This window comes from Nycticebus coucang, chromosome 1 (assembly GCF_027406575.1).
Source record: "Nycticebus coucang isolate mNycCou1 chromosome 1, mNycCou1.pri, whole genome shotgun sequence".
Lineage (NCBI taxonomy): Eukaryota > Metazoa > Chordata > Mammalia > Primates > Lorisidae > Nycticebus > Nycticebus coucang.
Genome location: NC_069780.1, coordinates 124,279,433 through 124,295,836, shown reverse-complemented (window position 1 = coordinate 124,295,836; position 16,404 = coordinate 124,279,433). Strand labels below are relative to the sequence as shown.

Below are 16,404 nucleotides of genomic sequence, written 5' to 3'. Positions count from 1 at the left end.
AAAGGAAAGAGTAAGGAAAAATGTCCTTGTTCTGGGCATTATGGTGAATTTGGAATTGTATACGATGACTACCTTCCCATGCTTTGCCATGCTCATCACAGGAACACCTAATAACCAGCACACCAGGTGTGCAGTAAGCCTTACCACAGCGGTTTGGGGCCAGGAAATCATCCTAGAAAGTAATACAGCTAGACTTCCATAGTTGAATAATTAATGAAACTTAACCTTTGAAGCCAGCGGCTGTTCTGTGATGGAACCAAACTTATCTATTGCCTGGGAAGCGAAATTCACTGACTGAAAGAGACCCAAGTGGTCACACACAGCATGCGTCTTATTCTTGAAAACGTCTGTGTATTTGAGTAACAGTAATGAGCTCTGCGCCCAGCAGCTCCCCGTGATTTGGATGAAGCACCTGAGGTTTGATTTCATGATGAAAACCTTACCAGATAAAGATATTACAGGGCTTTGTCCCCTAGGTAAAGAAGATGCTAATTCCTATTTGAAATTTGTCACATTTTCTAAGAATTAGTACTTAAGAAACCAGACATCCTTCGCAGCTTCAATCTCTTAATGTGGAACTGAAAGGGTATCCTCCCTACTTTACTTTGCAGGCTCTGATTAAAATGAAAGGACGATAACAATAAATATTAATTGTTGTCCATTTTAAATCATAGCATGGTGAATTTTGCACTTTTAAAGGACAAAATTAAATGTGTTCTATAAAGGATTCAGCCCAAATTGTCTCATTAAAATTCTGTGTTCCCACCATACTATCAGTAATATAGATTCTGGAACTTGTCCCTTCATAAATACTTTGGTATATGTTGGAAAACAAAATATTCTAGAATACAAAGTGACCTTGAAGCGTCATCAGTTTTTCCTATGGCTTCAAGGAGTGTGGCCAAATAAACGTCCACAAACAATGACATCTACTTTAAGCTCCTTGAAAAGGGTCCCTGCCTCCTCTGGCGGGGACTCTAGTGTTTGACTCTAATAATTCCTCCCAACACATACTATGGTGACAGCACAAAGTAGGTGCCAATAAGCTTTGAATTAGATGTTACACAATGAGTTTCTAATACTTCCAAGAAATTAATCCCAGCCTTTCAAAATACTTATTTTCAATGAATTCTTTTTTTTTTTTATTGTTGGGGATTCATTGAGGGTACAATAAGCCAGGTTACACTGATTGCAATTGTTAGGTAAAGTCCCTCTTGCAATCATGTCTTGCCCCCATAAAGTGTGACACACACCAAGGCCCCACCCACCTCCCTCCTTCCCTCTTTCTGTTCCCCCCCACATAACCATAATTGTCATTAATTGTCCTCATATCAAAATGGAGTACATAGGATTCATGCTTCTCCATTCTTGTGATGCTTTACTAAGAATAATGTCTTCCACGTCCATCCAGGTTAATATGAAGGATGTAAAGTCTCCATTTTTTTTAATGGCTGAATAGTATTCCATGGTATACATATACCACAGCTTGTTAATCCATTCCTGGGTTGGTGGGCATTTAGGCTGTTTCCACATTTTGGCGATTGTAAATTGAGCTGCAATAAACAGTCTAGTACAAGTGTCCTTATGATAAAAGGATTTTTTTCCTTCTGGGTAGATGCCCAGTAATGAGATTGCAGGATCAAATGGGAGGTCTAGCTTGAGTGCTTTGAGGTTTCTCCATACTTCCTTCCAGAAAGGTTGTACTAGTTTGCAGTCCCACCAGCAGTGTAAAAGTGTTCCCTTCTCTCCACATCCACGCCAGCATCTGCAGTTTTGAGATTTTGAGATGTGGGCCAAGGACTTAAATTTAAGGCATGAAACAATTTCAATGAATACTTAATGAGCCGTCTCTCTCTGTTCATTCGAGCTTCTATGTTGCTAGCGCTCTGATGGGAGATGAGAGAAAACTCTTTGCTATGCACACAGCAGTGGTTGACTTTCCATCACAGTGATATTAGTCTCTTTTCCATCTCAAAACTACCTTTATCTAACCTTTCTAAACCTTCTTAATCTAGTTATGCTAAGCCTGCTCCATACACTAGATCTTCCCAAATATTACTTAAACTTTCTTTAGTTAAAGGCACACTCTCTTGCTGCTCTTGATTTTAGAAAATGGTTCTTTGTATGTAGTTTGTGTCCGTAAAACTGGTTTTAATTTGTCCTTTTAAAATGGCCTACTACAATAATCGAGTGTTGAAGTGAAAATAAAAGGGCTAGCATCATGTTATTTAAAAATATATTTGACAGGGTAACAATCTCTTATTTTGCTCTCCAAGTCTATTTTTTACCTCTTATACAAATAAAATAATTCCAGATCAACATCAGTATAATTAAGCATACCAAAGTCCACTAAGCTTTCCTTTTATTATAAATCAGTCATAATCAACTGTTTAGTTACTTCTACACAATCCTTATGATATTACAGGCTCTCAACTCCTATCCCAACCCTTTACTTAATTTAGCCTGAGACACAGCAAAAGTACACAAAAAATTACTTATAAAGATGTTTATTGGGGTGGTGCCTGTCCTGTGTCTCAAAGAAGTAGGGCGCCGGCCCCATATACCAGAGCTGGCAGGTTCAAACCTGGCCCCAGCCAAAAACTGTAAAAAAAAAAAAAAAGTTTATTGAAATGTTTATAACAGAGGAAATTTGCATTTACTTAAATATCCAGAAGTAGGGGCTTTCTAAATAATTTATTACAAAGAATGGAAAGTTATCATACTATAGGAAACAATTTTAAGAAAAAATTTATAGGCAGAAAAAAATAACTCAAATTAGATTTCCCATTTGATCTTGCAATCCCATTACTAGGCATCTACCCAGAAGAAAAAAAAAATCAGTTTATATAAGGACATTTGGCACTAGACCATTTATCACAGTTGAATTTACAATCACCAAAATGTGGAAACAACATAAACACCCACCAACCCAGGAATGGATTAAGAAGCTATGGTATATGTATACATGGAATACCATTCAGTCATTCAAAAAGACGGAGACTTCACATCTTTTGTATTAACCTGGATAGAGCTGGAACACCTTCTTCTTAGTAAAGCATCACAAGAATGAAGAAACAAGAATCCAATGTACTCAATTCTAACATGAAGCCAATAGACGATCTAATACACACTCATATAAAAGAAGAACTCAAATCAACTCAAGGTGGGGGACAAGGGTATGAGGGATCAGGGAGAGGGGAAGAGGGAAGGGGCGGGGTAGCTACAGTGCATGGCACACCTCTTGGGGGTGGGACACAGTCATAAGAGAGACTTTACCTGACAAATACAATCAGCGTAACCTACTTCTTTGTACCCTCAATAAACCCCAGATGATAAAAAAAGAAAAAAAATCTTAGAAAATGGAAAGATATTAGTTTTACATCCTTAAGTGGAAAAAAGTGATCAAGAAATATGAACTATGTGTAATACATGTTCTATGCGCATATACATATTTACATACACACCCATGCCTACACAATTTTATATAAGTAACCAAACTGCTTCATTCTTCATGTGACTAGATATAGCTATAGGTACATACACAGATCAACAGATATAATTAAATGATAAAAAAGTAGTTTGTGCTTTTTGTTCACTTCTTTTACTTTAAATTTCCTAAATTATCCTATGCATTACTTTTATAATGAAGCAAATCAATAAAAAGTTTTATGAAATATAAACTAAATACAACCGGCTACAGCCAAGACAAAAGCAGCACTAGAGAACTTAACCTAAAAAAATGTATAGTTATCTAAATACAAAAATGTAAAGTCTCCAGCCTTCTTTATGGCTGTGAGTAGTATCCCAGGGTATACATGTACCACAGTTTATTTATCTATTCATGGGTTGATGGGCACTTGGGTGGTGTCCACATCTTTACAATCATGAATTAAGCTGCTAAAAAATTAGAGTACAAATATCCTTACGGTAAAATGATTTTTTTTCTTCTGGGTAGACACCTAGCAATGGGATTACAGAATGAAATGGAAGTTCTTTTTTTAGCTCTTTAAGAATTCTCTCTATTTCGTTCTAAAAAGATTGTATTAGTTTGCAATCCCACCAAGCGTATAAAAGTGTTCCTTTCTCTCCACACTCACACCAGCACCTATAGCTTTGGGACTTTGTGATGTGGGCTATTTTTGCTGGGGTTAGGTGACATCTGAAGGCAGTAAGATTTGCATTAATACTAATCTGAATTTTTTTTAAATTATAGTTTTTTTCTTTTTGGTTTCTAATCATAGAAAGACCATTTTTCTCATTCTTCAACATCAATTTCCCTGATAAAATTTTAGCATCTTACCATGATTGCTTAAAAGTTAATTTTTTAAAATGGCTTGCTCTATTTGGGATATCAGTTAGGTGGGCAGTTAACTCAGTCAAAAGAAAACAGTAGGTATAATTGCCTCGAATAAAGAAATAAATTCATTTGAAATCAATGAAGAAGATAAAACCCAGTAACACAATGGAAGGTTTTTAAATTTTTGGCATGTTTTAAATAGTTATCTTGCGAGTCATTTGTGAGTTCTCAGCAGGCTTTTTTTCCATGAAAGAGCTCAAGTTGGAAGTGAAAAATCTTTCAGAGATTAATGCTAAATTTGCCACTATGGCCTATCACTTTAAAATAGTAATTTTCATTTTCATAAATGTATAGAATTATACATTTTGGCAGTGCCACAACTAATTTCATGCAATCCCATTTGGAATCTGAATAAAAAGATAATTTAATGTCATCTTTCGTTTTCATTTTTCTGATTTTTCAATTTCCTCACAGTGAAAAAAGTAATAAAATTTTTCCTATTTTAAAACCTTTCCTTCCCTTATGGAAATAATAATGGAAGAGAAGTTGTAACACTAATGTTTTAGATTTTGTATATTTATGGTAACATAAAAAATCTGCAAATACATCTACATGTTTATCAGCTTTTTGCCTTGACAATGAAAACTCTTCAAAAAAATCAAATTAAAAAGAGAAGCAACTAACAGTTCATGGTAGATTGTAAAATGAGCCACAAATTTCTCCTCTTCTTGCACCTTCCCCTTTGTGATGTGAAATGGCATCTTCCACCACCAAAAGCTCTATAAACTGCTGTGACACAGTTGCTATTTGAAAGGTGCTTGTGATGATCGGGACTTGCCAATTATTACTGATCTTGGGACCTTGCCGCTACTGTATTATAATCAGAGAGATCAATTGAGCTATCTTTACAGATTAATTGAGCCATCTTTTTCTGTTTGTTTGTTTTTTCAGTTTTTGGCCAGGGCTGGGTTTGAACCCACCACCTCTGACATATGGGGCCGGCACCCTACTCCTTTGAGCCACAGGTGCCGCCCCAATTCAGCCCTCTTGTATCCAGCACCAGTCAACCAACCAGCTGACTGCAGATGCAGCTTGAGTGAAGAAAAGCTCTACACAATGTCCCAGACAATAATTCCTACTTAGATATCTCACATAATTTTCAGACGCATGGATATTTAAAACTACTAAATTATATGACCATTTGTTAAGCAGAAAAAAAGCTTAACACTGTCCACTGTCATGTTACACATAAAATAGTATTTACCCCCAATTAATAAAAAAGACACACTCTCAGGAAAAAAAGGAAAGTGTTTTAAGTAACATACAGCAACTCTTTTTTTATTGTGTTTTTGTCTTTTCTTGCACATATAAGCTTCACCACAAACTGGCTTTTTTTCCTTCCACTGGGCAAGAGAGGCTTTCTGTACTTGACAATTTCTAAGGTTCATTGATGTTGTATTTCTTTTCTTACATTCTGCAAGTTAATACACACAACTGCTAGAGCTTGAAATTGCAAACTTACAAATTCTAGTCATTGTAATTAATAATAACGTTGAAATATTTTTAAATTAGTAAGCTAATAAGTTTGTAAGCTATGTTACAGAAATTCTTCCACTTATAAAACAAAATTACTTCACTGTAATACACACGAAATAAATATAGAAGCTTTCCCTTAAATTAGTATCTGCTAACTGTACAACTGTATTTGTTTTATGAATACATATTTAATCCTTATTATTAGAAAAGTAAGTAAACACAACTGTGAAAATAAAGCTCTCTGACCCTGTTGACTGGAAAACTTCTTAGCAATTATCTATGGCTAGAAACTTTTGAGAAACTATTTTAGTCCAGGCAGCATAGCTCTCATTATGATAATTTATAGAAAGATGGATTCAATTATGAGTCCAAAAAGTGATCATAAGGGGAAAAATACCCCGAAAATGACTCACAATTTCTTTTACTATGTGAATAATTTAACTGAAACTTGCCAAATCCCTTATTTGGTAACCAAAGTTCAGAAATCTAAAAATAGTCTCACACCACCCAAGAGAGCTACTTAAAGCTTGTTAACATTCTGATATTTCATGATCTCTAACAGGAAGTCTTTCAGGCAGAGTCAGACGGTTTTACACTACTGGATATTCTGACACTGATCACCTTCTCAAAGACAAACATGAATACAATATTCATAGCACAATATGTACGGTGAACTTATAATTGTTTTAAACTTTTATGAAAATACCAACATATTTATATTGATAAATATAATCAATTTCTCATACTGAAATGAAAGGAGAGGACCAGTTTGGTAGTGATGAAATCAGAGGGTCACAGATTTTTTTTTTTTTTTTTGTAGAGACAGAGTCTCACTTTATTGCCCTCGGTAGAGTGCCGTGGCCTCACACAGCTCACAGCAACCTCCAACTCCTGGGCTTACGCGATTCTCTTGCCTCAGCCTCCCGAGTAGCTGGGACTACAGGCGCCTGCCACAACGCCCGGCTATTTTTTGGTTGCAGTTTGGCCGGGGCCGGGTTTGAACCCGCCACCCTCGGTATATGGGGCCGGCGCCCTACCGACTGAGCCACAGGCGCCGCCCAGAGGGTCACAGATTTAACCGAATCTAACTTCATCTTAGAAAAGGGATACCAATTACCAAAGGAAAATAGGGTGGAATGGGACAGAATAGCTACAAGAGGATGCAGGAGACAGAACAGGATAAACTACCTTAAATTTTTTAATTATTTTTAGAAACGAGAAGCCTAATCAGGAGTCAATGTAACTATGGAAAGAACAAAAAGTGGACAATTACAAATGAAATAATACAAAGTACTGACTTTATTATCCTATATTGGACTATTTTCAATAATACGGGTACATTGGATTTTTTTCCCAAAAGTCATAATAAATCTTATATTACCACCCAATTCCAATGTTTAGTTCCTTTGAGATCAAACTGGTAGTTTTAATAGGTTAAAATCTGTGAACTATTATTGAAATTTCTCTGTGTGTCATTTCACATAGCTCATTCTTAGAACACAAGCTTAGGTTTTATAGTTATTCCTGAATCACAGTGACATTACAGTTTTCCATCTTTTACAAACGTCCTGTGGCACAAAAACTCTGTTCAGTTACTGCCCTCTCTCTTCATTTCTTCTGATCTCAGTTCTTCCTTCAGAACTTCTCTCACTTTTACTTTGTTCAAACATTAATTTCTCTTTCAAACATCACTTTCTCAGTCTTAGAGATCCATGAAGGTAAAACCTATTTTTTAATGGCTGTATCTTCAGTGCCAAGAAGGATGTGTGGCGCCTAATTAATGTTCAAATACTTGATGGGTGACGAGTAAGCAAATAAATACTAAGTGGACAAATGTTTGTTTTCCTCCATTTTTTAAAATTTTCCACTATTTCTTCTATGTGCCACAGTCAAGATACTTCTCCACTACTCTGGCAAAACTGATCTTCCATTAATCAGCCAGATGGCGCGTAAATCACATATAGTCAGTGTACATGGTTATCTTCCTAAACTTCTCTATAACATCTGACATTGATGATTCTGAAGCACCATTTATCCTTACTGATGGTCTGTCACACTTTTCTGGTTTCTCTTCTATCTCTCTGATGACAAGGAACTTTGAATCTTTTATAATAAGATTGAACTTTCTTTACCTATCATTTAAATATTGACGGTCTTCTTACCAGCTTTTCCATTTCTAAATCCTCTATTCTTTTCCATTTCTAGGTCCTCTATTCTTTGTTATTTTCATGTTTCTTGGAAGATTTAGCCACTCTCTGAGCTTAATAACCATCTGTATAATTATGACTTCCAAATAATGTCTAGCAAACTCCTCAAATTGACATGTGAAATACTGAACTCTCTTCCTGCCTCCCAACCCTGTGTATTCTCAATTTATAATACCTCAGTAAATGACTCCCAGTTGCTTAAGCCAGAAAATGGGAGATGATTCTTCCTTACTCCACCTTTCTCCAAACTCCTTTTTATCAACACCCCGTATTTGCCTACTGCGTCCTCCAAATACTCCATGACTCACCTCTTTATCTCCTCAGTTACTACATCATCCTGTTGAGACCAGTCTACTGTAATCCTTCAAATTCTCCATGTGGTGTTCTGCTTGATTTGTTTTCCATATTGCATTAGAAATACAAATGCTCTCTGCTGTTGCTAGTGTAAAATTCAAATTCCTTAAAACACCATGCAAAACTCTGTAGGGCCTTTGCACCTTCCTAGACTCTGTGCTGACCACTGTGTCTCTCCACATCTAACAATGTTATGATTTTTGTTTTCTCCTTATATCTTTTTATGTGTACATTACTTCTTCTGCCTGCAATATTTGCAGCTTTTTAAAAATCTGCTAGATTGGATTTTTTTTTAGATTATGACTAGGTATTATTTTTTCAAGTATCCACGCATTCCCTAACATATAACTTAAGATAGGAAACCTACTTTATTTATATTTTTAGGGGCCTATATATTTCTGCTATCTCACTGCCCATCAGGTATGTCTGTCTGCCTATCTACCTATGTACCTACCTACCTATATATTTATCAGCTTTCCCAACTGGATAGCAATTTTGGTAAATTTATTTACCACTGAACTTTCACTATGCAGGTAAGCATTACTTTGTATGTACTCAGTAAACATCTGTTCAACAATGAATGAAAACTAAGATTTTATTTTTTAATAAAGGTCAATCACTTATTTTGTTCTTTTTGATTGAATTAATATGCTATATATTTAAGTCATAAAGATTTATATTTGTTAGTAGTTTATTGGATTATTCTGATAATATACAGAGGAGCATAATACTACAGAATTTGGGCCAGTTATTAATTCTCAAGGGTTCCATTAAAGAACTGTGGAACACTTACTGGTAATAGAAATGTTCTGCATGAAATGAATGTGTCAACACTCAATCCAAATTATACAGTGCCACCCAAGAATGTGAGTGGGTAACTGGGGAATAATTTGGGGCTCAGCCACATGATGTTCTGTCCGCCATTGCCCTGGAGAGAGACAGAACTCAGTGCACATCTGTGCAAACACTGGTCAATCTGGCTAATGTCTTCAAATTGAAGAACGTAAATTAGGGGCTTTGTTTGGAGAAAAGCGTTCCTACCACCTTTGTAGAAACAGGAAGCGAGTCTTAAAATGACTCTAAGGGGCTGAGCACTTGGAAATGTGTACCTATGTATGTGTGGGAATAGAAGGAGAGGGAGAGAGGGAGAGAGGAAGGAGAGCAGGGTGGGGAGAAATAGAGAGAGAAAGAAAGAAAATACTGGAGTTCACAGAAGTATGAAAAAAACAAAGGAAAGCAATGCCGTCTAGCGAATGAAATTAACAGACCTGCTCAAGTCGATGTTGCCAAACTACCACACATGATACAGGAATGCAAGTGACGCCAGTACTGATTTCAAGTTTGGTTGTGTTTTGTGTGTGCTTATCTGACACTATAGACTTTGTAAGGGAAAAATAAAAGTAGAAAATCAGCTGAGGATCTTTTAAAGTAAGTAGCAACAAGAACTTCAAACAAGACTACAGCAAAATAGTAAGTATTGTGATAAAATCAAGTAGGGTTTCTCGTAGGCATGCATTTAAAATTTTCCTTTCAAGAAGAGCCACCATGAAGTGAGTATATGTGTGATTGTAGAATGAACGAGGTAAACATCATTTTGAGCCTTTTTTTTTTTTTTGCAGTTTTTGGCTGGGGCTGGGTTTGAACCCACCACCTCCGGCATATGGGGCCAGGGCCCTACCTCTTTGAGCCACAGAGGCTCACAAAGAGCCACAGTGCTCTTTGAGCACTGTCCTAGGTAAACATCATTTTAAAAATTGACATTGAAATAAAACTTTTCTTTTCTTTAGAAATTAAAAATAAGGAGATTTAGAATATTTCATAATTTATAGAGCTCAAAGTTTAATAAGGCTCAAAAAAGTAGGAGAAATCTGACACACATTTCTATCTGTGTGGAGATTAATGGGTAAGTAAAAATACACCCATGAGGACTGCTTGAATTTTCTTTTGCCTTTCAAAATATTATCTTAAAATATTTATAGTTTTTTTTCAGGATTTTTTTTTTTGGTATAAATTTCAATACATTGTGTTTTCTGCATTGGCCTATCTAGCAGCCTTGAAACGTAGCTAAAATGTCTCAGTAAATTGATCAATTATTTTTTAATGGAAAAGGCAGAGTTAGTTCTAAAATTATGCAAAGATCTTTGGTAGGATAGATGTTAATGGCATTGCTACAAAGTATTTTTATTCAATTAATATTTACTATTCCTCCAATATGTAAAGTGATATAAATTTGAGACAGAGGTAACAAAAAGACAAGTAAGGCAATGTATTTGTTCTAGGAGATATCTGACCTGAAAGCTGTGTTTGTTCATCCCTATTTTCTGACCCTTAAAATAAAAGTATTTCACAATACAACAAAGTTATACTTAAGAAACAACGAACATTTTAAACATTTAGGGCATCTGTTTTCTATTATTCTACCATTATAGTGCCAGTACATGAAATTAGAATTGTATAATAACCCATACACTGTGCTCAGTGATTGAGCAAATACAAACTGGACATATTCCATCCAAGAACTCTTCCCATATACCTCACAGAGGAGAAAGGGGGCATAAAACATATCATAAATGCATATAACTTAAAATAATATAGTGTACTTCAATTTCTGAGTAACAGAGGTGTTTTAAAATAAGTGATAATGAATCTGAGTACAATTTAATTCCAGAAGCATCTGAGTCCCCTAAGTCTCCCTGAAGTAAGTGGAGGACAGCAGTATGTTTACTTTGTAAAGTGTTGCTGCCCATAGTATGACTCTCCCAACAAAATGGGTAATATGGAATTGATATTTGAAAATATGGTCCAGAAGTATTCAAGTATTTTGCTTAATGTTTTATGAAGATACTGGGTTCTGATTTAAATACATCTGTCTCTTTGAATCTAGACTTGGCTCTTCCAAAGTACTGACAAAAGCATGACATGCTACAAATGTAAGGCATTGCCAATTTGAAGCTGGTGGGATTAAAATACGGCACTAAAATTTTATCTATTCATACATTCCTGTTAGAAATAATTTTCTTTAGATATATAAACTTTCTTGAGGATAAGATTCTCATATTAAACTCCGAAACTCACTGTACATATTTGAAGACGGGGTCAAAGTGGTTAGAATAACAGTTTTATTCCTTTGGCACTGTGTCAACCCCCCTAAAATGTTAGTGAGTTAATAAAAGCCTTGAAGGAGAATATTTTTGAAGTAGAATTAAATGAACAAAGTACCTTTCAACAATAATACAACTAAGTTTTTCAGGTAACACACATGCACTGAGCTAATATACAAAATACAAATAAAATACATTTAAAAAATGAAGCACACTAAAATCTAATACCTAGTGACCAAAGATGGTAAGTTAATAGCCATATTTAATTATTTTTTTTAATCACTCAACCAACAGTTTTATTGGGCACTTTTTATGTATAAGGTGTTAGGTTAGGTGTGTTAGATACAAGGATGGGTAATTTGAACTGATCCCTTACTCTAGACACTATTGCTTTTCTTCTTCAAAACTATTTTCAAAAAGCCCTTGAAGTATCCAAGTTTTCCACAGTTTATCTTGGTTGACATTTCTTTAATGCAAAACATGTTGAATTTTCCAATACTGAAAAGATATAGTCCATCTTATATTCATGTTGGTACTTATGTGAAAAAGCAAACGATTTTGTCAAAATTAATAATGATATTACCTTTAATCAGATAGAAAAATCTCCAGACAAGTTTAAATAACACTAAACTATTTTAAAGTGCAGCCATTTCCTCAATGGAGAGTTACTTGCAGATTATTGACGTTACCCTAAATGCCATACCCATAGCAATACCTGTGGATTATTTCATAGTTTAAAAAACAATGAAATGTGGGGCAGTGCCTGTGGCTCAAAAGGAGTAGGATGCCGGCCCCATATGCCAAAGAAGGTGGCAGGTTCAAACCTAGTACCAGCCAAAAACTGCAAAAAAAAAAAAAAAACAACAAAAAAAAAAAAACGAAATGTGATCAATGACTCTAATTAATTTTTGCAATGTAAAGTTGTTGGAAAGACTTTAAAGCATTGCATTTGGAATACCATCTTCTTTATTTACTTAGAAATATAATGTATATTTATATTCTTAGAAGAGTAATGCCTAGACAGCTACAAATACTGATGGATATTAGCAGTCCCTAATAAAAATTCTATTGCATTTACAGTGACTATTTAACTTGAATAAATTGTTTTGGGAACTTTTTTATTTGAGAATGAAATTTTAAACTTATAATAATAATAGAGATATAAGAAATGTTTTTATAATTAAGGATTATTTGTAGTGCATTTTAGTGTTAATCACCAAAAATGTGGGAAAAAATTATTAAAGAATACCATTAGGAAAAATATAATTTAAATATAAACTGGAAATAACAAAGTTGAGAGTCCTACAGAGGAGTAGATTGGTTAACAAGATGCATTAATCTCATACAGAATCTCCATAATGTAACATAGCCAAATTTGTCAGTCGGTCATAAATTAAGAGGGTAATCACTGAAATGCTTAAATCTTGCACTTACCAACCTCCACAACACTAGAACAGTTGGGATCTGTGAAGCCATCTGGACATTCGCAGGAAAAGGCAGCACCACCCAGTCCTGGCAAACAGACACCTCCATGTTCACAGGGATTGGGATCACAAACATCACCTGAGGAATCAAGAAACAGAGGTTGACATCTGTTTGTTTGTTTGTTGTCTTAGGCATTGAAATGTACTAGTTCACAAACCCCACTGACATTTCCTTGGCAAAGTTACTTTACTATTACTGTTGCCATTTGTATATTAGATTTGCAAGACCCATTTGAAATCATGTACATTTAAAAAGTCGTAAGCGACATGGTAAAAATTAAACTTTATAGAGTTCAAACACTGCATCTGAAAACTTTTAATACAGTTGAGGTTCTTTCATTACATTCAAATGCAATGTCTAATTTGCTAAAACCTCTTAAAGTAAATATTTTTGTGGAAGGCTAGCTTCATTAATTACTCTAATAAAGACCCTCTCCATATCCACACACTTTGAGCTTTACCTTTGCAATTTCCTTCGCTAACTTGGTGGGGTTTATTTCTAGATTCCCAGAATCTGGGCTGGCCCACATGACTTGCTTTGGCCAGTGGGATGTTAACAGTATGAAGCCAGCAGAGATTTGATGAAGCATCCGAACGCTTTTCTCTCTGAGAACCCTGCCACTGCCATAAGAATGAATTCAAGCTACCTTGCTTGAGTGAGGTGAGGAAAACTTGGAAGGCTAGGAGTAAAAGTGCCACAGAGATAGAAGTTGTGCCATAACAACAACCTAAGACATGGTCTTGGCTTTGGTACTGAGCAGCGGATGGAATCTGGAAAGCTCTGACAGAGCGGCTAGAGAAGGCTGGAAAAATGACGGCTTGTGTAGAGAGAAGCAAGTGGTAAAGCTATCACCTGAGGTGACTTGGGAGATAGAAAACATACACGATGAACTCTGATATGATAATGAGATCTCGGGCTGACTGGTAAACAGTCAGTACATGATAAGGTACCACAAGAAGAGATGTGCTAAATAAAGAACCAGAAAGCTTGAAAGACAAGAGAAGGAATTGTGCTTGGGCCAGGAATTGTGCTATAAAATACAATTGCTTCTCTACTCCACATCTCAAACTAGGGAATGCTGAAGTCCGGGAAGACATAGCCCCAACGTAAATGTCAAATTGCAAATTGCAGATGTTACTGTAAGTCTCCTGTGAGAACACTTCAGACAATTCAGATGACACTGTAAGACTCTTTCAGCTACACACAAGACTTCCAGAAATGGTAAGGACTGTCCCCGGGCAGCCTAACACACCCAAAGTAGCATTGACTAAGTCTAGAGTGAAAAGCAGGCTTCAGACAGAATCATGGGTGTGGCTTTATTGCACAAAGAGGATTTGAATCAAATTCCTAAGAGCCCACTACAGTTTTTAAGGGAGCTTTGTAGGTAAAAGTGCCACCTCCTGAACTAAAAGAGAGTGAGGCTTTTCAAATTTTAAAAAGGAATCTGAGCCCCAACTTCCTACTATTTTGCATTTCTTGGGGCTTCATTTTCTTAAGAGCTTTCACATGAATTATTTCACTTCTTATTCAGATCAATCACTTGAAAATGTCAGAAAAATGAAGATAAAGGTTAAGGTTTTTGTCAAATTTATTAAAAAAGTCATTAGCCATGCTCGGATTAAAATCATACATTAGCACTAGAGCAGATCTTAGAAAAGAGAATCACCAAATTAATGAATGAATATGTTTTGGAAATACCAAAGAATTTAGTATGAACCATGGAGCATTTGGTTGGGAATGGCTGAGAAAGTACAGATATGTTACATCAGGGAAGATTAGAAAGTGAAATTATAATTTATAATATGGGGAGTCAACGACAATTTTTAACACTTTTAACATGCACTGTAAAGTTTTGACATGTTCAGATTTAAATGTTAAGGAGAAATCCTGGCAGCATTCTTCAGAGTATCTTCTGAGTGGAGATCAGCTGATGACTAATAAAAATAGGGTTCGGGCGAAGATGAAATAGGTATCCTGTCTATTCATATACACGGTGTAGCTCGTACCTAGCTGTCCTCCCACTTGTTCACCCATTTGCCTATCTTTCCATTCTTGGATATGCATTTGATGGCACACACTGAGGTAAGAGCTGAATATACTAAACTAAACCATGAAGAAGAACAGGCCTAGTAGCGGTGATAAAATGCAGGAGCAATTATAACCACAACACGTAGTAAAAAGACCTGTGTTTAACATGCACGATCCAAACTGTGAGATCCTTGGAGACTTCTGAAGAGCTTCAGGGCAGCCAGGTGCTGAAGAGGAAGCCGGAGGACATGGTCAGCATTCCAAAGGGAACGGCACATACAAAGCTAGAACACGGATGTGTGGGTGGAGCAGAAACAGCTGCCGTCAAAAAGGTGGGAAGGTCGTATCAAGGAACGTCTTCATGTGGTGTCAAAAATGTTGAGGTTTATCTTAAAGCACTGGAAAATCACAAAAGACTTTAGGCCTGGGAATGTCTATCACTGCATTTATGCTTTGGAATGATCACCTAGGCAGCGTTTTGTTGGACCAGATGGAGGAGACAAGGCTGAAGAAAAATGCCAAAGCCTTCATGCCTCAAATAAGTCCCAGCAAAACCTGATTAGGGTTCTCTTGCCCCTTCATAGAGCTGGCTACAGGCAAGGGAAGCCCTGCAGACACTGTTTAATTCCAAATGCAGTTCATAAATACCAGATAATGAAGCAAGAAATTAAAATTCCCTAAGTCACTACCCATCCTCATCCCTGGGCAATCCATCCAAGAGCAAAGGTGTTATTGTTGAAATGTCATAGGATGAGTCGATCACCAGTTCAACATGAGCTCATGCCTCTTTGCCTTTGGTGTAAGCAAAGTAGCACAGCTTTATAAAGTCAGTCCAACAACACTGCTGTCTACTAGCTCTTTACAGTGTATGAAATGAGTATTAACACCCAAGCTTTTTTTTTTTTGATAAGGCATCAGCCAAAATTCAATTCAGATATTTTCAATATTACCAAAAAGAGGAGTGTTCCATTCCCAAGATCAAAATTTGTGGTTGCAACAATGCTAACATAGGAAGGCAAATTGTACATGGTTACTATATCAATTTATTTACAATGACAGAGACAATGTCTACAAGAGAAAAGCAAATCACAAACAATATCCTAAACATTCTCAAGTATACAAGTTTGTTATTTACACATTTATCCAAAGTCAAGAGCCTCTCATTTGGATCCTATTTCTCCTACAGCAAAGTTCCTGCCTGGTGTATTCACAGAGATGGGCACACAGTGCTGACATACCCAGGGCCACCTGAGAGTGACATTTCTGGTCTCTTTCATTAATCCCATCATCGTGAAGAGTTTGGGGTGCCTTAAGAAACCTTTCTTGACACCTGTGCTTTATGGATGATATTAAATTTATTTGATTTTCTACCATGTATGGGCCACTCATGTTATGC

General features: G+C 36.1%; 1 protein-coding gene across 2 annotated transcripts in view; it reads right to left on the bottom strand.

The window, feature by feature from the left end:
• Positions 1–16,404, bottom strand: part of EDIL3 (EGF like repeats and discoidin domains 3) — a 434,578-nt gene that overhangs the window by 278,073 nt on the left and 140,101 nt on the right. For both annotated transcript variants that reach the window (XM_053587072.1, XM_053587080.1), the window contains exon 2: positions 12,930–13,058. In XM_053587072.1, the coding sequence (XP_053443047.1) occupies positions 12,930–13,058 (129 nt within the window). The remainder of the gene's footprint in view (positions 1–12,929; positions 13,059–16,404) is intronic.